The sequence below is a fragment of the Stegostoma tigrinum genome, chromosome 2, assembly GCF_030684315.1.
Source record: "Stegostoma tigrinum isolate sSteTig4 chromosome 2, sSteTig4.hap1, whole genome shotgun sequence".
Classification (NCBI taxonomy): Eukaryota; Metazoa; Chordata; class Chondrichthyes; order Orectolobiformes; family Stegostomatidae; genus Stegostoma; species Stegostoma tigrinum.
Window position 1 is genome coordinate 108,309,187 of NC_081355.1, and position 21,527 is coordinate 108,330,713.

The 21,527-nt window shown below is 43.7% G+C and overlaps 1 protein-coding gene across 1 annotated transcript in view; it reads right to left on the reverse strand.

The window, feature by feature from the left end:
- LOC125447079 (CKLF-like MARVEL transmembrane domain-containing protein 8) overlaps nt 1-17,545 on the reverse strand; it is a 44,049-nt gene extending 26,504 nt beyond the window's left edge. Inside the window, exon 1 of the mRNA XM_048521178.1 lies at nt 17,257-17,545. Coding sequence (XP_048377135.1) covers nt 17,257-17,430 — 174 coding nt within the window. The 5' untranslated portion in view covers nt 17,431-17,545. The remainder of the gene's footprint in view (nt 1-17,256) is intronic.
- Between the last annotated feature and the right edge of the window lie 3,982 nt (nt 17,546-21,527).

Here is a 21,527-nt window from a genome sequence, read left to right on the forward strand (position 1 = left end):
AGTCATCTCCTCCTTCTAAACTCCAGAGAGTACAGACCTATCCAGTCCAACCTTTCTTCATGAAACAACCTGCCCATTTCAGGTATTTGTCTAGTAACTTTCACTGAACTACTTCCAACATATTTACAGTCTTACTTAGATAAGGAGATGAATACTGCACAAAATTTCCCCAGATGTGGTCTCACCAATATCCTTAGAAGTCAAGCACAACCTCCTTACTTTGGTATTTGATTCTGTTTGAAATAAATAATATCTTATTAGCTTTCCTAATTATTACTATACCTGCATACTAACTTTGTGATTGCTACACTAGGGAAGCCCAGGTCCTGCTGCACCTCAAGTTCTGTGGTCTCTCACCAATTATAAAAAATATTTTTTTAAATTCTTTCTAAGTGGATACATTATACACTCCACTTATCCAACCTTTGCCCATTCTTGTTATGCACCTATATTCCTTTATAGCCTCCTTATGCTCTTTTCACAACTTACTTTCCTAATTTCCTTTGCCTCACCAACAAGTTTAATAGACATACTCTTGGTTCTTTCCAAGCCATTTATATAATAAGTTTGAGGTCCCAGCATTGATTCCTGAGGAACATTCGGTGCATCTTGCCAGCCAAAAGCAGGCCCATTTTTGCCATCTGCTTCCTGTTAATTTTAGTGGATTAGAAGATTGGCTAGTTGTCAGTTACACTGAGGTTTTACTTTCTATAGTAACCTTTGATGTGGCACTTTAATCAAATACTTTCTGGAAACTGAAGTACAGCACAACAGCAAGCGATAGAGCTAAGCAATCCCACAACCATCGGGTCAGATCTAAGATCTGTAGTCTTGCCACATCCAGTCGTGAATGGTGGTGGACAATTAAACAACTCACTGGAGGAGGAAGCTCCATGAATATCCACATCCTCAATGATGGAAGAGCTTAGCACATCAGTGCAATAGATAAGGCTGAAGCATTTGCAGCAATCTTCTGCCGGAAGTGCAGAGTGGATGATCCATCTCGGCCTCCTCCAGTGGACCCCAGTACAGATACTGGTCTTCAGCCAATTCAATTCACTCCACATGATATCAAGAAACATTTGGAGACGTTGGATACTGCAAAAGCTACGGGCCCTGACAACATTCCAGCAATAGTACTGAAGACCTGTGCACAGAAACTTGCTACTCCTTTAGCCAAGGTGTTACAGTACAATTACAACACTGGCATCTACCCAAAAACGTTGAAAGTTGCCAGTGTATTTTATGTACACAAAAAGCAGGACAAATCCAACCCGGCCAATTACCATCCCATCAGTCTCCTCTCAATCATCAGTACAGTGATGGAAGGTGTCATCAACAGTGCTATCACGCAGCATCTGCTCAGAAATAACCTGCTCAGGTGATACCCAGTTTGGGTTCCACCAGGGCCACTCAGCTCCAGACCTCATTACAGCCTAGATTCAAACAGAACAAAAGAGGTGAATTACGGAGGTGAGGACAGAGTGTTAGCCCTTGATATCAAGCTTGCAATCAACTGAGTGTGGCATCAAGGAGCCCTAGCAAAGTTGGAATCAATGGGTATTAGGGGCAAACTCTCCGACTGGAGTCATACCAGACACATAGGTAGATTTTTTTTCTTTTATTCATTCACGGGATGAGGGTGTTGCTGGCTTGGCAGCATTTATTGTCCATCCCTAATTGCCCAGAGGGCAGTTAAGAGTCAACTACATTGTTATGGTTCTAGAGTCACTCGTAGGCCAGACCAGGTAAGGATGGCAATTTCCTTCCCTAAAAGGACAATATGGAGCCAGATGGGTTTTTCCCCAACAGTCGGCAACAGATTCATGGTCATCATTAGATTCTTAATTCCAGATATTTATTGAATTCAAATTCCACCATCTGCCATGGCGGGTTCCCCAGAACATTATTTGGGTCTCTGGATTAACAGGCCAGCAATAACACTACAAGGCCCCTACGGGTGTAGTTGTTGGAGGTCAGTCAGCTCAGCTCCAGGACACACCTGCAGGAGTTCCTCAGTGTCGTATCCACAGTGCAACCATCTTCAGCTGCTTCATCACTGACCTTCCCTCCGTTATAAATGGTCAGAAGTTGGGATGTTTGCCTATAATTATGCATTTGTGACTCCTCAGGTACTGAAGCAGTCCATGTTCAAATACAACAAGAGCAGGACAATATCCACTCTCAGGCTGACAAGTGGCAAGTAACATTCGCAACACACAAATACAGGCAATGGCCAATACCAATAAGAGACAATCTAACCACCACTCCTTGACATTCAATGGTGTCATTATCACTGAATCCCCCACTATCAACATCCTGGGGGTTTTCATTGACCAGAAACTCAACTGGGCTCACCACATTAACAGTGGCTATGATTGCAGGCCAGAGATTAGGAATACTGCCACTAGTTGCTGGCCTCCCGACTTCCTAAAGCATGTCCACAATCTACAAGGCACAAGTCAGGAGTGAGATAGAATACTCCCCACTTGCCTGGATGATGCAGCTCCAACAGCATTCAAGAAGCTTGACACCATCCCGGACAAAGCAGCCCACTTTATTGGCACTACATCTACAAGCATCTTAGTGATGATACATCACTGCCGAAGCTCAGTAGCAGCAGTGTGTACTATCTACAAGATGCACTGCGGAAATTCAAAATTCCTCAAACAGCACCTTCCAAACCTACAACCATTTCCACCTCGAAGGACAGGGACAGCAGATACATGGGAACACTACCACCTTCGAATTCTCCTCCAAGCCACTCACCATCCTGACTAAGAAATATAATTGATGCACCTTCGCTGGAGCTGGGTCAAAATCCTGAAATTCCCTCCTTAATACCTGTGGCTCAACCCACAGCAGGTGGACTGCACCAGTGCAAGGCAGCAGCTCACCTACACCTTCTCAAGGGCAACTAGGAACGGGCATTAAATGCTGGCCCTGCCAGCAACACCCACATTCCATAAATGAATAATTTTTATTAAAAATCCACTGATACCCCTTTATCCAAAGCACATGTTTTTGCTGAAAACACCAATCATTTAGTTAAAATATGATTTCCCTTTTATAACATCATGTTGACTCTCCCTGTTTACCTTGATGTTTTCCAAGTGCCCTGCTATGTCTTTAATAACAGCTTCTAATATTTTCCTGATGACAAATTAATACTGAAGATAGAGCCTGGGTTTAATTGCAGATGTTTTGCTCCTCCCTACACTGCCATGCTTGCCTTAGATGTAAAACAACCTGGCAGAAAAAGTGCCATGCAAGTCCTGCCAAATTTACTGTATAAGCCCATACAGAGATGAAAATTAGGATACAAGATTTTGGGCTAGCAATGGAGTCTGGAAACATTGAAGTCTAAATCCAGAAGAATATAGACCATTAGTTAACTGGGGATGGTCAGTAGAGATTTTAAAATGCTGGAAATGCTAAACAGGTAGCATCTGTGGGGGAGAGAAAGAGTTAATGATGTAGGTCAAGCTGACATCTCATCAGACCCTGATCTGCACAGCGTTTATTCACCTGTTATTTATTTCAAATGTTCCAGGATTTTTGTGGTGTTAAGTTGAGAGAAGTTGCACATCACAGGTCTGTATCAGTGTTCATTACATTACCCACATAGGTATAGATTTGTCATGTTAGACAGACTTGTGGAGTAATCAATCACTTCCCAGGAACTGATTGACTCCAGGAGCTGGCTTCTTTTCAGCAGTAAAACACAAGTTATGCAGCAGGCATTACAGCAATGAACTGGTGCCTGTGTGGGAGTCACAGTGCTGTATAAAAGCACCACATGGAGCTGTTACAAGAGTGTAGTCTCAAAGCAAAATACACATTTTAGAAGCAGTGAACTGTACTGAGAGGTGGGATGGGTACAAGTTGATTTAAAATCATAAGCAAAGTTCTTCATTTCTAATAAAGAAATTAGAAATACTAAAAGAGCAGTCAAATCAGGTGTGCAACATCAACTGAGTTGATGGATACTGCAAGGCTTGCTGTATTGCTTCAGCAATTTCTGTTTTTATTTCAGATCCCCAATATCTGTAGTATTTGCTTTTATTTTTAACCCAAATGGATATTCTGCATCTCAAGATGAAAAGTGGATGTCACTTTTGGCTGCGATGCCCTACATGAAATGTACAGAATAGAAACAGAAATAGCTCTTTTGGCCTAATGTTCTATGCTGATGTTCATACACATTCCATTCTTTTCTAATTTTATCACTGTCGTACTTTACTGTTGCACATTTAACATGCTCGAAACGCTACAATGCTCTAGAATAGCTGTTTCCTGTACATCTGTCCTCCAGGAGCAAGTTAGAAGAGAACAATGTGGTGAAAGACCATTGTTTCAGAAATACAAGTGAAAACAATGATAATAGGACAGTGAAACAAACTGGAAAATACTACAAATCCATAAACAATTATGTTTTAGAAAAGACTCATTTCAGGCATGATATAAGCTGACTACATGAATGGTGAAAATTAGACTCCATAGCGCATGTTGAATAGACGTATCCCTAGGGCTCTAAAAAGGTGTTATGGATCAGGACTGGCATGTGTGGAGCAAATCATATTGGGCTCTGCACTGCTGCAGGTATTACCACCCATGCAGCGGTATCCATTGGAGTTGTGCACAGCAGTAAGATCATGCCGTCAAAATAAGCCTTGCATGCTGATTGAGAAGGTTTGAACTCCAAAGTCATGTCAATCTGCAATGCTGACTAAATGTTCAACAGTAGGAAGGACCCCCTGCTCTTCCACTACATCAGCATGTCATCATTAACTATTTACCAGTCGGCTGCTGTGATTTTCTCTCACTACTGCTACAATTCTACAAATAAATAATGTTTCCTATAAAATTGTTTCAAACCCCTACAAGCATCCCAGTGAGAGATCTGGCAAATTTTTGCACGAATTGGTTTTTCCCCAGACATGACATACGATATGTTTATTCTCCAAATCTGAGGCCACAGAGAATTAGTCAAGCCGCTGGGAAGGAAGAGAGGGCAGTGGAGGACTCTCAGCAGGACAGCACATCCACTGAGGATATTCAAAGAGCAATTCAAGACCAGAATTTTAGAGAGTGACTAAGTAAGCCATCTGTACTTTGGTAAGAACAGTGACAATAAAAACTACCTGCTCCTGCAGATACACTGCACTTTCCAAGCAGGAAAAGACCATGATGAACTAGGTTATGAAGGTTGCTAGAGAAATATGAACATTATGTATTTGGGTCTTCCAGGTTGGAATTGAAGATATTTGCAGCATCCTACAATTTTCTATTCGCAATTGCACATAAATGGAGAACACTAAGGCTCTTTATTTAAAAAGAGAACCAACTATTCATCATGCTTTCTTGCTGGAGAAAGAAGGAGGCAGAGAAAGCAGTCAAGTGCAATAGAATGGCATGCTTTTTTATGGGGTCACTGAATACACATACTGCCTCGAGTGTGCCATTCTTACTTATATGGGAACTAATGATACAGTTGAGAAATTCAGTGTGCAGCATGTCTCCAGAGGGAGGCTTGCTGTCACAGAAAATCTAATGGAAAGATCACAGAAGTATTGATACGCCTCTGCTGCCTGGAACGCTAAAAACAGTACTCAGTTGCACATGTAACAATATTCTGTTGGTCTGTAACATGTTCCACAACCTCACGGTTGGTAAGGGCTGTTCCCTCATCAAGTATATGGCAAGCAACTGAGGAGCTAGATCTAAGAAGGAGATCTAAATAATACTCAGGCTGTCTTTGATTAACTCTTCCAAGTACAAAACCAAATCAATCATTTGCAATCCCAACTTTTCATTGGCCAACAGAACCACACCTTACCTTCTCTCCATCACAGTTTTCTCTCAGCCACGATGTAGAAATAAAATTGCAAGCAAAAGTCCACTACATTTCTCCTAGTGTCCATCTACTAAGAGTCTTTGGCTGGCCTAGTACTCCCGCACTGGGATACTCCAATGGCAGCAGCATGGCTGGTGTTCAGTTACAGACTTTCAGGGGTGAGTGTGCAAATGGCCTTGGAAGACCATGGATAGGATGAGGAGAGAAGGTCTGCAGAAAGAATTTGAACAGTTAAGTGCAAACTTAAAATGCAGAACCTGCAAGGTAATAATCTCCGGTTCACTACCTGGCCAATAGGCAAACTGGTATAGGGTCAATGAAGCCAAAATATTAAAAAAAAAGAGAAAGCTAACTGCTTAACTCAAAGATCGGTGTGGGTGGAATAGCTTTCCATTTGTGGGGCATTTGCATCATTACTGGAGTAGAAGGGAGCTGTTCTAGTGGGATAGGCTTCACTTGAACTTTGCTCAGATCAGTATCCTTTTAAGTCAAATAAATAGGGCTTTACAGTCATTGGAAGGGGTGTGCAGAGTTTGGGAGAAGGGAATTATCGGCCTAAAAAGCAAAAGAATGCAGCTGTATTTCAGGACAGCTACTTGGATAATGATTTCAATGGGACAGAAGTGGACAAAGAAAAAAGTGTATAAACAAAGAAAAGAGAAGCAAAAAGGCAAAATTAGTGGGTTTTCAAAAACTTGAAAGCATATTGTATTTGGAACAAAATAATAATAAATTAATGACAGAGGCTAATGCATATGATCTTATAACCATTATACAGACATTGTTACAAACAGAGATCAAAGCTAGGAACTCAATATTCTGAGGTACTGACTTGTTGAAATGACAAGTTTGTTGCTGAGCAAAACTCTGTCTGTAGGCGTTTATAAAGAACAGAATCACAAAGCTCAAGAACCATGGTAAGGGGATGGCACCACTCAGACCAGACAGCATAATCTCTGAGTAAGGGATCACCTACTTAACACAATGATGAGGAGAAATTTTGCTCAAGAGGATGGTATATCTTTGGAATTCTTTGACAAGACCATAGCAGCTGGTCATTAAGTATATTCAAGACTGAGACGGACAGATTTTTAATCAGTAAGGGAATCAAGGCTTATGGGGAAGAGGCGGGAAAAGGGAGGTAGGGATTATCAGATCAGCAGTGATCTCATTGACTGGCAGAACAGATCCACTGGTCCTACTTCTGCTCCTATGTCCTATGGGCTTGTGCATAGGAAGTCTGATGCTGGCTAGAGAGCCAGGAAATCATCTGCCAGATATCTAATCTGAGAGAATGTGCACGCATGTACCTGTGACAGTGGAGAGGACTAACGGCTGCAGGACACCTAGACAGATCACTTGGCCAAAAACCAAGTTCAAGAGGCCACAAACAAAGATCCCCTTTGAACCGGAGGTACATGGTATGTGGTCATAGGATCTTACCCATAGCAGCTGTTCAAACTGAATTTTTTACCCTGCTGATTAAACATTCACAAAGTTCTGCATCATCAGATACGCAAATAATCTGGGAGTATGTGTTTTTCAGTTCTTGCTGCATTCAGCCTTTGGCCAGTAAGTGGCAAGTAACATTCATGCCACACGAGTGTCAGGCAATGACCATCTCAAAACAGAAAGAACTGAATCATCTCGTCCTGGCTTGCAATGGCATTGCCATTCCTTCAACTCCCTACCATCAAAATCACAGGTTATCACTGATCAGAAACTGAAATGCAGCAAGCACAAGTATTTTGGGGACAAGGGCAGGTCAGATGCTTGGGAATTATGTGGCAAGTACGGAATTATGAGCCTAATGATGGCCATGAATCCATTGCTGATTGTCAGAAAAACCCATGTGGCTCACTAATGTCCTTCAGTGAAGAAAACTGCCATCTTTACCTGGTCGGAACTACTTATGCTCTTAAACTGTCCTCAGGACAATTAAGGATTAAACCCAACACAGGTAGTAGAACAGCACATGAATCCTGGTCCTGTGGTAACCAAGCCATACAGGCTTGTAGTCAGGTAGAATTTATAGCAGATCAGATGATTCTATTCACGTCACCCTATCAACGCAACAGTCCAAAATATCAAGTTTACAAAACCTCGTAGTTGTAACACAAATGTGATTCCTGCTACGTGAGTTTTTCTTGTAGCCCCAGTTGACCTTTGTTTCACTGGGGCTCTTTCATGTCTTACTTGGTCAAGTGTTGCCTCTCACCTTGTCTGGCATTCAGTTCGTATCCATTCCTTGAATCGAAGCAGTCGCAACGCCTGAATTTCAGTGATTCTGGTAAAACCAGAACTACTTTTTGTTTTAAAACCATGCCATCAACAGGAGAACATGTTATATCAATTTACATATACTCAGCCATTGGAAAAAGACAAAATAAAAAAGAAACTTGCATAAAAAGAACTTCAAAACTTCAATTTAGCTGCTTTCTTGGAAAAATTAGAACCCAGTACACTGCTCCAATGCAAGGATGTTAAAATCATAGTTCGCAATATGGCATCACAGTTAATAGACTGAACACAAGAAAATTGTCCGGATTGTTACACATGCAATGGGATTGATCAAACCTCTGGAAGGTAGGGGCTTTCTAAAATGGAAAGAGAATGTACTGGGATAGGAGCCTGATACCTTCCCATCCCAAGGTATACAAACAAAAAAGTGGAAGCCTCAAAGGTGTGCCCGACTCTCACACTAAGAGGTGGGCATCCAATTAAACTAATTACAAGTCATTTGCCATCCTACCGATGTTTTACTGGTGTCTGGATATGTGGGCTTTGCATGACAAATACCAGGTAAGCATTTGGCAGCCTTCCAGCATGCTGTTTCCATTTATGTGGGCATTGCTGGGTAAGCAAACATTTATTGCTCATCCATAACTGCCCTTAAGAGTTTACAAATCTTTACCAAATACCATGGTGCAACTTCCTTATTCAAAACAAAAAGAAACTGGAAGTACAATGCAATAATATTTTTTTACATTTACTATAAAAGGAGCAACGTCAGAGTAATTGTTGCAAATTCTCTCCAAGGCTCTTGTATACAAGAGCAAATTCATAAAGGAACTTTGTAGATTTAGCAGTGTATCCTGTAGATGTTACACATTATAACAACTGTGATTTAGTGGTGGATGGTGGTGCGGTGATGGAGATGTTACACTCAAGTGCCAATCAAGCTAGCTGCTGTGTTCTGGATGATGTCACACTAAAGCAGTGTTGGAGCTGCGCTCATCCAAGCAAGTGGAGAGAGTATAACACTTCTGACTCGTGTCTTCTCAGAGGCGGCCAGGCTTTCGTGAGCCAAATGCAGAGTTACTCTGCACAGTCTAACTAGCCTTTAGATACAACAGTGTGGAGTCAGAGGAACACAGCAGGCCAGGCAGCAGACGAGCAGGAAAGCTGATGTTTCGGCTTGGGACTCTTCTTCAGAAAAGATCAACGTTCCTGCTCCTCCGATGCTGCCTGGTCTGCTGTGTTCCTCAGCTCCACACACTTATCTGACTCCAGCATCTGCAGTTCTTACTATCCTTTAACAGCTGCAACATTTATTTGCTAGTCTGCTTCAGTTTCTGGTCAATGATAACGTTCAGGATGTTGATAGTGGAAGATTTACTAAAGCCAATGCCATTGAACATGAAGGAACAATGGTTGAATTCTCTCCTGTTGGATATTTGTATGGTGCAAATGTTGCTGACAGAAGCCAAACTGAGCATCAATGAGCAGTTCTCACTTGATGCTAGAAATTGCTAATGGAGCTCAGCAGATCTGGTGGCATCGGTGAAATACAAAGTAGAGCTAATGTTTTGAGTTTGGTCACTCAAGTCATCAATTCGGATGAGTCACTGGACTCAAAACGTTAACTCTGCTTCCATCCTACTGATGCTGCCAGACCTGCTGAGATTCTCCAGCATTTCTGTTTTTGTTTCAGATTGCCAGAATCCACAGCCCTTCATTGAACTTTATTTCACTTAACTACTTGAAAGCACGGTGAATGACACCTTCTACACTTGGCTGGTGATTCAGAACAATGGATAAAAGGAGTAAATCTGTTGTGCTGCATCTGAACAGGAAATATTGGACAGTCTTCCAGATTTGTCCCAGTCATCTCCATAAGGATGGTGTGATGCTCACTTTTACATATTCCATCATGAATAGATGCTTTTGCAACAGGTAGACTGGTGAAGAAGAGGTTAAACACATTTTTTCATTCCTCACTACCTGCAAGAGACCCAATCTGTAGTAACTGTACTGTGAAAGCTTGGCTCAGACAGCAACAAATTCTGTATCATGCATCATCAATACTAAAACAGAATGCTATCAGGGTCCAAAGCCCTTGCAGATTGCACTGCCTTCAACCATTTCTCAATATCATGTGGCAGGAAGATTGAGGGGTGGAGAGTGGCATCTATGATGCTGGGGACCTGGAGAGGAGGCAGAGGTAGATCATCCACCACATCTGGGCAACAGTGGTTCAGTGGTCAGCACTGCTACCGCAGAGCCAGGGACCCAGGTTCAGTTCCGGCCTTGACAACCATCTGTGGATTTTTGCATGTTCTCTCCATGTCTGCATGGGTTTTCTCCAGATGCTCTGTTTATCCCCCAAACAAATATGTGCAGGTTAGATGGATTAGCTGTGCTAAATTGCCCTTTAGTGTGCAGGCAAGGTGGATTAGCCAAGGTAAAATGGGAGGTTACGGAGATAGAGTGGTGGGGCTAGTTCTCGGTCGGATGTTCTTTGGTGCAGAATCAATGAGCTGAATGGCCTCTTTCCATGATATATGGAGTCTTATTGCTAAAAATATTATTTGCACTGGTGTGTTAGACTCTCCCGTCATTGAAGATGACAATATTGGTGAAGCTCCAGTCAGTTATTCAGTTATCTATCATTACCTACAACTGGATATGGAAGCATTTTAAATTTTGCATTTGATCTGCCGGCTGTGCAATTGCTTAGTTCTATCACTGGATGCTTATGCTATTTGGCACATAGGCAATCCTGTTTCGTAGCTTCACCAGGTTGACATCTCATTTTTAGCAGGTGCTGTTCTCGCCACACCCTTCATTAAAACAAGGCTGAGTCCATGAGCCCAGAGATTGTGTTTGAATACAATTCCGCTGCTTCTCAGGGTTCACAATGCCTCATAGACATCTAGTTATGATTTGCTATAGACGTTTGAAATCTATCCCATTTGGCATAGAGACAGTGTATGATAGAACATAGAACATTGCAGCACAGTACAGGCCCTTTGGCCCTCGATGATTCGCTGACCTGTGAAACCAATCTAAAGCCCATCTAACCTACCCTATTCCATTATCATCCACATTTATCCAATGGCCATTTAAATGTCCTTAAACTTGGCGAGTCTACTACTGTTGAAGGCAGGGTACTGTCTACTACTGTTGCACGCCCTTAGTACTCTGAGTAAAGAAACTATCTCTGACATCTGTCCTATATCTATCATCCCCCAATTTAAAGCTATGTCGCCTCATGCTAGCCATCATCATCATCCAAGGAAAAAGGCTCCCACTGTCCACCCTATCTAATCCTCCGACCATCTGGTATGTCTCTATTAAGTTGCCTGTTAACCCTCTTCTCTCTAATGAAGAACAGCCTCAAGTCCCTCAGTCTTTCCATACCAGGCAACATCCTGGTAAATCTCTGCACCCTTTCCAATGATTCCACATCCTTCCTATAATGTGGCGACCAGAACTATGCGCAATGCTCCAAGTGCAGCCACACCAGTTTTGTACAGCTGCAAGATGACCTCATGGCTCTGAAACTCAATCCCTCTACCAATAAAACCTAATACACCGTATGCCTTCTTAACAAACCTATCAAGCTGGGTGGCAACTTTCAGGGACCTATGCACATGGACACCAAGATCTCTCTGCTCAGCCACACTACCAAGAATCTTACCATTAGCCCAGTACTCTGTATTCCTGTTACTCCTTCCAAAGTGAATCACCTCACTTTTCCACATTAAACTCCCATTTGCTACCTCTCAGCCCATCTCTACAGCTGATCTACATCCCTCTGTAACCTGCAGCATCCTTCTGCGCTATCCGCAACTCTACCAACGTTAGTGTCATCCACAAATTTACTAACCCATCCTTCTACGCCCTCATGCAGGTCATTTATAAAAATGACAAACAGCAGTGGCCTCTAAACAGATCCTTGCAGTACGCCACTAGTGCCTAAACTCCTGAATGAACGTTTCCCATCAACAACCACCCTCTGACTTCTTCTACCTAGCCAATTTCTGATCCAAACCACTAAATCACCCTCAATCCCAGCCTCTGTATTTTCTGCAATAGCCTACCGTGGGGAACCTTATCAAATGTTTTACTGAAATCCATATACACCGCATCAACCGCTTTACCCTCATCCACCTGTTTGGTCACCTTCTCAAAGAACTCAGTAAGGTTTGTGAGGCTCGACCTACCCTTCACAAAACCATGTTGACTATCCCTAATCAAATTATTCCTTTCTAGATGAATATAAATCTTCTCTTATAATCCTTTCCAACACTTTACCCACAACCAAAGTAAGGTTCACTGATCTATCATTACCAGGGTTGTCTCTACTCCGCTTCTTGAAGAAGGGGACAACATTTGCAATCCTCCAGTTTTCTGGCACTATTCCTGTAGACAATGACAACATAAATATCAAAGCCAAAGGCTCCACAATCTCCTCCCTAGCTTCCCAGAGAATTCTAGGATAAATCCTATCCTGCCCAGGGGACTTCTATTTTCACATTTTCCCCGAATTGCTAACACCTCCTCCTTATGAACCTCAATCCCATCTGATCTAATAGCCTGTATCTCAGTAACCTCATTGACAACATTGTCTTTTTCCTGTGTGAATACTGATGAAAAATATTCATTTAGCGCCTCTCCTATCTCTTCGGACTCCACGCACAACTTCCCACTACTGTCCTTGACTGGTCCTAATCTTACTCTAGTCATTCTTTTATTCCTGACATACCTACAGAAAGCTTTAGGGTTTTCCTTGATCCTACCTGCCAAAGACTTCTCATGTCCCCTCCTGGCTCTTCTTAGCTCTCTTTAGGTCCTTCCTGGCTAACTCGTAACTCTCAAGCGCCCTAACTGAGCCTTCACGCCTCATCTTTACATAAGCCTCCTTCTTCCTCTTGACAAGAGGTTCAACTTCTTTAGTAAACCATGGTTTCCTCGCTCGACCACTTCCTCCCTCTCTGACAAGTACATATTTATCAAGGCCACGCAGTAGCTGTTCCTTGAACAAGCTCCACATTTCAATTGTGCCCAGCCCCTGCAGTTTTGTTCTCCATCCTAAATCTTGCCTAATCGCCTTTCTCCCAGTTATAACTCTTGCCCTGTGGTATATATATCTATCCCTGTCCATCAAAGTGCACGTAACCAAATTGTGGTTACTATCACCAAAGCGCACACCTACCTCCAAATCTAACACCTGGCCTGGTTCATTATCCATAACCAAATCCAATGTGGCCTTGCCTCTTGTTGACCTATCTACATACTGTCAGGAAACCCTCCTGCGCACATCAGACAAAAACTGACCCATCTAAAGTACTCGACCTATAGCATCTCCAGTCAATATTTGGAAAGTTACAGACCCCATAACAACTACACTGTTACCTTCAGTCCTATCCAGAACCATCTTTGCAATCCTTTCCTCTACATCTCTGGAACTTTTCAGAGGCCTATGGAAAACTCCTAACAGGGTGACCTCTCCTTTCCTGTTTCTAACCTCAGCCCACACTACATCAGTAGACAAGTCCTCATCAAACATCTTTTCTGCCACGTAATACTGTCCTTGACTAACAATGCAACACCTCCACCTCTTACCACCTTCCCTGATCTTACTGAAACATCTAAACCCCGGAACCTGCAACATCCATTCCTGTGATAACAAGTGTGGAGCTGGATGAACATGGCAGGCTAAGCAGCATCTTAGAAGCACAAAAGCTGACGTGTCGGGCCTAGACCTTAGCACTTACAACCATTCCGTCCCTGCCCAAACCATGTCTCCAAATTGGCCACAACATCGAAGCCCCAGGTGCCAACCCTTGCTGGAAGTTCACCCACCTTATTCCGAATGCTCCTGGCGTTGAAGTAGACACACTTCAGACCACCTTCCTCCCCGCCAGTACACTCCTGCGACCGTGAAACCTAATTCATGACCTCACTACTCTCAACCCCCTGTACACTGGAGCTACAATTCAGGTTCCCATCCCCCTGCTGGATTAGTTTAAACCCTCCCTAAGAACATTAGCAAATTTCCCCGCTAGTATATCGGTACCCCTCTGGTTCAGGTGTAGACCATCCCATTTGTAGAGGTCCCACCTACCCCAGAATGAGCCCCAATTATCCAGGTACCTGAAACCCTCCATCCTGCACCATCCCTGTAGCCACATATTCAACTGCTCTCTCTTGCTATTCTTCACCTCGCTAGCACGTGGCATGGGTAACAAACCAGAGATAACAACTCTGCTTGTTCTAGCTCTAAGCTTCCACCCTAGCTTCCTGAATTTCAGCTTTACATTCCCATCCCTTTTCCTACCTATGTCATTGGAGCCGACATGGACCACAACTTGGGGTTTCTCCCCCTCCCCCCTTAAGGATCATGAAAACACGATCTGAGACATAATGAACCCTGGCACCTGGGAGGCAACACACCAACCGCGTGTCTCTCTCGTTCCCACAGAATCTCTTATCTGTCTCTCTAACTATGGAGTCCCCAGTGACTAACACTCTCCTCCTTTCCCCACTTCCCTTCTGAGCAACAGTGGCCGACCTTGTGCCAGAAACCTGTACCCCATGGCTTACCCCGGTAAGTCGTACCCCCCCCCCCCCAACAGTACTCAAAATGGTATACTTGTTGTTATTGAGGGGAACTGCCACAGGAATTCCCTGCACTGAGAGCCTATTCCCTTTCCTCTTCCCAACAGTCACCCAGCTACCTTTTTCCTGTACCTTGGGTGTGACCACCTCCTTATAACTCTACTCGATCACCCCCTCAGCCTCCCGAATGATCCAAAGTTCATCCAGCTCCACGGGTGGGTATCCTCAATGTAAACATGGAAATTCATCTCCAAAAGGACTGTGATGCTCACTTTTACAAATTCTGTCATGGATAGATGCTTTTGCAACTGGTAGACTGATGAAGAGGAGATCAAACACATTTTTACACCCCCCCCCCCCCTCCAACCCCAACCCCTCACTACCTGCTAGAGACCCAATCTGTAGTCATGCCCTTCAGGACTCAGTCAGTAGTAGGTGCTCCCACTCTTGGTGATGTCCATTGAAGTACCCAATCGAGAGTACATTCTGTGCTCTTAACACACACAGTGCATCCTCCAAGCGACATTCAACATAGAGGTGCACAAATTCATCAGCTGCAGGGAGGACATGGCAACAGGGGGTGCAGTAGGTTCAGCAGAAGGGTCCTTGACTCTACTTGACCTGATGCAATGAAATTTAAGATAAACTATAATCTATAGAAATTGCAAACATAAAATGCTGTCTAGAATAGTTCACAGATTTTTTAAACTGGCAGTTCATTAACTATGTGTTGAATTGAGGAGGTGGGAGAATAAGGCCACTCCTTTAATTGTTGATTGTATTAGCGGCTGCTAGCTCAGTGGCTGATTCATGATGCCAACAATGTGGGTTCATTCATGCACCAGCTGAGATTACCATACAGACTCCTTCTCAACCTTTCCTTGCCTAAGGCAATACTGACCCTAGTGTTAAATCACCACCAGTTGGTTCTCTCTAATGAGGCAGCAGCTCAATGGTCTGGTGGGATAATGGCAACTTGTCTCTATATATTTCAGCCTCTCTTATGCCATCCCAGTACCTCATTGTTCCTTTGTCATTCTTCACTTCAGGTGTAGGAAGTCTCACTTCTGGTGCAATTGTTTGAGGCACTGACAACAGCTTAAGCTATATGTAGGCCAGGGGTTGCAGGAAGATTGTGGCTTCAGTTCAGTCCATTTTCTTTCTCCTCACTCATGCTTCCATCCCACTACCTGACCCCATGCCCCCAGCCTTCATCCCTCACTGCTCTGATCCCTTTCCTCTTTAAAAAAGATTCATTCATAATCATAAATGATCACCTCACCTCTTCCTTGCTCACCCATAACTCATCTTGCCTTATACTCACTACCCAAGAAGCTTGACTCCATCAAGGACAACACAGCACATTTGCTTGGCATCACATCCACAAACATCCACTCCCTCCCCCACCAGTGCTCAGCAATAGTACATATGCCATCTACAAGATGCACTGCAGAGATCAAGCACGATTCCTTTGACAGCAGCTTCCAAACCAACGACCATTTCCATCTAGAAGGACAAGGCCAGCAGATTCATGGGAACACCAACATTTTCAAGTTCCCCTCCCAGCCATTCACCTTCCTGATTTGGAAATATATCATTGTTCCTTCATTGTCACTGGTGGCCAAAATCCTAGAATTCCCTCCTGAATGTCATTGTGGGTCAACCCACAGCAGGTGGACTGCAGCAGCTCACTTCTACCTTCTCAAGGACAGCTAGGGATGGGCAATAAACGCTGGCCAGAATGCCCACATCCCATAAGAGAATAGAAAAATATCACAATCTTTTTTTTTCCTTGAAAAGTGCACACTTGAAATTAGTTTATGAATTTAAGAATTTCTTCCTCTTTGAACTACTTTTGAAATGCTTGCGCATAAAACTGCTGGATGCGAAATAAAAGCTGTTCTCATCTCAATCAACTGAAACATCTATCCTGCGCTAACGAAATTCAACCGGGGCGGGGAAATCGGCTGTGGAAATTTGTCACGTTGTAATTCACCCCACACATCAGTAAACCAAACCATCTCCACTTTCCAGATTGGATTGCCTAGGTGAAGAAAAGGGTGATAAAGAGATGTGAGAACAGCCCAGATCAATGCGCTCATGTTGTTAGAGCACGAACGTGCACGGAATGGATGGGCCGATAGCACGTTTCTTGAGTTGTAACACCACCGCATTACCTGTCTGTCAGCAGTCTGTAACTATAAAGTTTACGGTCCCAATCTCCATTATATAAGTTGACGCCGAATTTATTATTGAAACATTCAATAATAAAGGACAGGCATGGCTTTAAACTGGGGCGCTGATCCAATTATCCCCCGCCCGACCATCTCAAGATGACATTTTGTTCTCTACGTACCATATGTAAAGCTAGAGCTTTACATAAACTCGCCTGGATATTTAAAAAAATACTTTTCGTATAAAATCAGTTCTAAAGGAAAACAGAAGATTTATGCCTTCAAGGTGTAACAATTTTCCCGTTACAAAACAATCTCTTAGGCACGCCATATCGGTAACCTCTTTTCAAAGCAGCCCTCCCTCCCGCAGTAACTTACAATTTCTGATGCCATTAGGAGTCCCGGCAGGGTCTTAAGGAAAGCCCTGTCATAGCCTCTGGCCGTCGAGCTGAAGGACACAGTGTAGGTGCTGCTCGTTGTGCTGATGGTACGAGGGCGATCTTCCATCTTTGATGTGGACGTTAACTTTTGGAAACTTTTACCAATAAGCATATGGGAAGGAGCACGATCCCCGGGAAGTCAGAGCTCTGCTTCGTCCATGCTGCAGAGGCTGAATGCTGGGTCAATGCAGCACAGCTGAGCCAAGCAACCTGCACTCCCCCAGGTAGCTATGACTAACAGGTAACTTCAGCAAAGCTCCCTCTCTGCCCAATGAATGTCAGCACACATCCTTTAAAAAGCTACAAAATGGAAACATTGTTCATTGGTTCTTAAAGGGATAGTCCAATGATACTCTGCTCAGGCTTTCAGCACACATTTCACTGTTGTTTCCATTAATCCAAAATCAGAAGGTGCTGATTGAACAGTGTTTTTTTGTGGTTGTTTTTGGGAGAGGGGTGTATTACCTTACAACTTGATCTGACAGTTAGTCCATTGCTTTTTCTAAGACAAAATTCACGTTTCCAAAGCCCCAAAGTGAGGACCAGAAGCGGCGTTTGAATTTCATTGAAATTTACCTTTACAGTTTGTCATTCCTTGATTTTTTTTTGCTGTGTCTGACACATCCAAAGACCCAGCCCTATACTTCGGAATCCACAAAGACAAATGACTGCTGTTAACGTTCTCTAAAACTGGGATGCTGCTCAAAAAAATCAGTCTGGCCTGTGCTGGTGTAACTGACAATAAAAATAACTTGTGGTACGTAACAAGTGAAAAAAAATTAAGTGGTAGAGCTAAAACTATGCAGTTTACCAGGAAAACAACAAAATGTGAGGCTGGATGAACACAGCAGGCCAAGCAGCATCTCAGGAGCACAAAAGCTGATGTTTTGGGCCTAGACCCTTCATCAGAGAGGGGGATGGGGTGAGGGTTCTGGAATAAATAGGGAGAGCGGGGAGGCGTACCGAAGATGGAGAGAAAAGAAGATAGGTGGAGAGAGTATAGGTGGGGAGGTAGGGAGGGGATAGGTCAGTCCAGGGAAGACGGACAGGTCAAGGAGGTGGGATGAGGTTAGTAGGTAGATGGGGGTGCGGCTTGGGGTGGGAGGAAGGGATGGGTGAGAGGAAGAACAGGTTAGGGAGGCGGAGACAGGTTGGACTGGTTTTGGGATGCAGTGGGTGGAGTGGAGGAGCTGAGCTGGTTGTGTGGTGCAGTGGGGGGAGGGGACGAACTGGGCTGGTTTAGGGATGCAGTTGGGGAAGGGGAAATTTTGAAACTGGTGAAGTCCACATTGATACCATTAGGCTGCAGGGTTCCCAGGCGGAATATGAGTTGCTGTTCCTGCAACCTTCGGGTGGCATCATTGTGGCACTGCAGGAGGCCCATGATGGACATGTCATCTAAAGAATGGGAGGGGGAGTGGAAATGGTTTGCGACTGGGAGGTGCAGTAGTTTGTTGCGAACTGAGCGGAGGTGTTCTGCAAAGCAGTCTCCAAGCCTCCGCTTGGTTTCCCTAATGTAGAGGAAGCCACACCGGGTACAGTGGGTGCAGTATACCACGTTGGCAGATGTGCAGGTGAACCTCTGCTTAATGTGGAATGTCATCTTGGGGCCTGGGATAGGGGTGAGGGGGGAGGTGTGGGGGCAAGTGTAGCATTTCCTGCGGTTGCAGGGGAAGGTGCCGGGTGTGGTGGGGTTGGAGGGCAGTGTGGAGCGAATAAGGGAGTCACGGAGAGAGTGGTCTCTCCGGAAAGCAGTCAGGGGTGGGGATGGAAAAATGTCTTGGGTGGTGGGGTCGGATTGTAGATGGCAGAAGTGTCGGAGGATGATGCGCTGTATCCGGAGGTTGGTGGGGTGGTGTGTGAGAACGAGGGGGATCCTCTTTGGGCGGTGGTGGCGGGGACGGGGTGTGAGAGACGTGTTGCGGGAAATACGGGAGATGCGGTCGAGGGCGTTCTCGATCACTGTGGGGGGACAGTTGCGGTCCTTGAAGAATTTGGACATCTGGGATGTGCGGGAGTGGAATGTCTTACCAGGAAATTGGCTTACACTAGAACTGAAACCAGGCTTTCACTAGGGCCACCCAACCTATTGTAGAATTGGGATGAATGAAAAGCCCCATTATCACCACTATTCTGCTAGTTGTCAATAAAGCTGGCGAAGCAGTCAATCATTAACTGTGTCTTGGAATACTGTTGATCGGCCTAGCCTAGGGATCGGGTTACCAAAGTGCTATAGACCATCAGTTTGGTTCCAATTTCTCATCACACAAATGTTAACTGGAACTACCTTGAAAAGGGATCCCATTTACTTCCTTTACATTTTTCCTAAACGGACTGACCAAACAACACCGCAGCTCATCCTCATTGTTTGCACTCACTCTCTGGTAAATTTTAAGCCTGAGCCTTGATCTTGTGATTTACCAGAACAAACTTATAGTTTGTCAGAGAGCTAAAGGAGACCCTCAAAACATTATCCAGACTGCCTTTTCTAGAGGAGAATAAACTGACTGAACGATGCTGATCAACTAATTTTGAAAGACAGAATCTCAATTGAGGGTAGACGGTTTTGTTCATGATCTATCATAAAATTGCAAGTTGCCATTGCTTTTGCTGAGTCCCTTGTGCGCACATTTAAACAGGATTTACTGAGTAGTGATCATGTGGAGAAATTCTGGCCAAAGGCTTAACACACGAGGTCAGGGATCCTGAAGCGAGTGACACCCAGCAGCTCTAACCATTAGCAAATAATGCAAACGGCTTGCATACTACGACATATTCAACCATAATGCCACCAGAGAAGAACAATGCACAGAGCTCGGTGATCTCAGGTTGGAGCACTGGTCAGCGTTTTGTTTATCATTCTGAGCCAGATGGTGAGTGGGGGAGAAGGCCGGAGACGGGGAGTGGCAAGCTTACAATTGCAGCTCATATCTGCAATTGAGGAGAAGGTAAACATTAACATGGCTGCTATTCCCCTTTGCTATTCAGTGCTTCCAGCTGGAAGAGCATGTATGTGGGCACTGGGGGAAACACAGTTTGCGACAGTTCCACATTAACAACAATGCTTGCTGAAACTGCCAGAATTCACTCAAAAACTTTAAGTGACATGCTGGGGAGCACCTGTCTCTGATGGAACAATGCCCCAGCAACCAGCAAAAGGGCTTTTCCCTGGAATTTTCCTTTAATTACACAGATCTAACATTAAAAATCAGGCCACTCTCCTCCAATTCTCACTGGACTTTCCAAACTATTAATAGAGCCTGTAACTGTTGGTGTGTTCATTTCCCTGATACAGAACAAAAAGTCTTTTTAATTCTTCATGAGATTTTTTCACATAAGATTTAATATATCCCTTCTGTAGCTCACTGCACTGCATTTAAGTCCAAGCAATTTGTCAATCATGCAGATTTATTAATAGTCTTTAATAATCTTCATAATTAGCTAGAATAAGTTAGAGATCATGAAGGGAGGGCAGAGGTCAATTTAAAACAATGGATTCTATTTATAGCAGCTCATTGAGACCTGAATTTTTAAAAATTGTCATTCCTTAACCTGTCATCAATGCTTGTAACTCAAACCCATCAGAAATCAAATACTTCTTGGCTGTCCATACCTCAATGAGCTTAACCATTTGAGTTGTACAGCCTGCGGAGATCCCAGGTTCGATCTTAAGACTGTGCTGAATTCATTAATGTTAGTTAGTGCAGATATTAGATTTCCATAATTGCTTTCGTTGCCTTTGGGCTCAGAAGGGATGAAAAAAATCAGGATTCTCATTCCCAATTATTAATGAGTAATTCCTATTGAAAATAATCATTTACACATCTGTGGAGGACAGTCTCAACAATTATGATCATCCTGAGACCCAGCAGTGTATTTCATTCACAGATAAGGTTCACCCATTTACAAGGCAACTTGTTGATCAATTATCAGTTGTGGAAATGAATTTAGACAAGAAGGCGGCAAAGAGAGTAGAAAGAGAAATATAATAGCAGGAAAATTGACTTTCTAAACATGATTCAACTTAGTCTTTATTTCATTGTAAATCAAGAGAGATGGCATACTTCTCTCTCCCATGCTAAAACTTCAAACTTGCTGCTTGGATTTCTGCATCTGTGCCGATAATAAGCATTTTTATGCTGCGGCTGTACAAAACTCTGGTGCGGCCGCACTTGGAGTATTGCGTACAGTTCTGGTCACCGCATTATA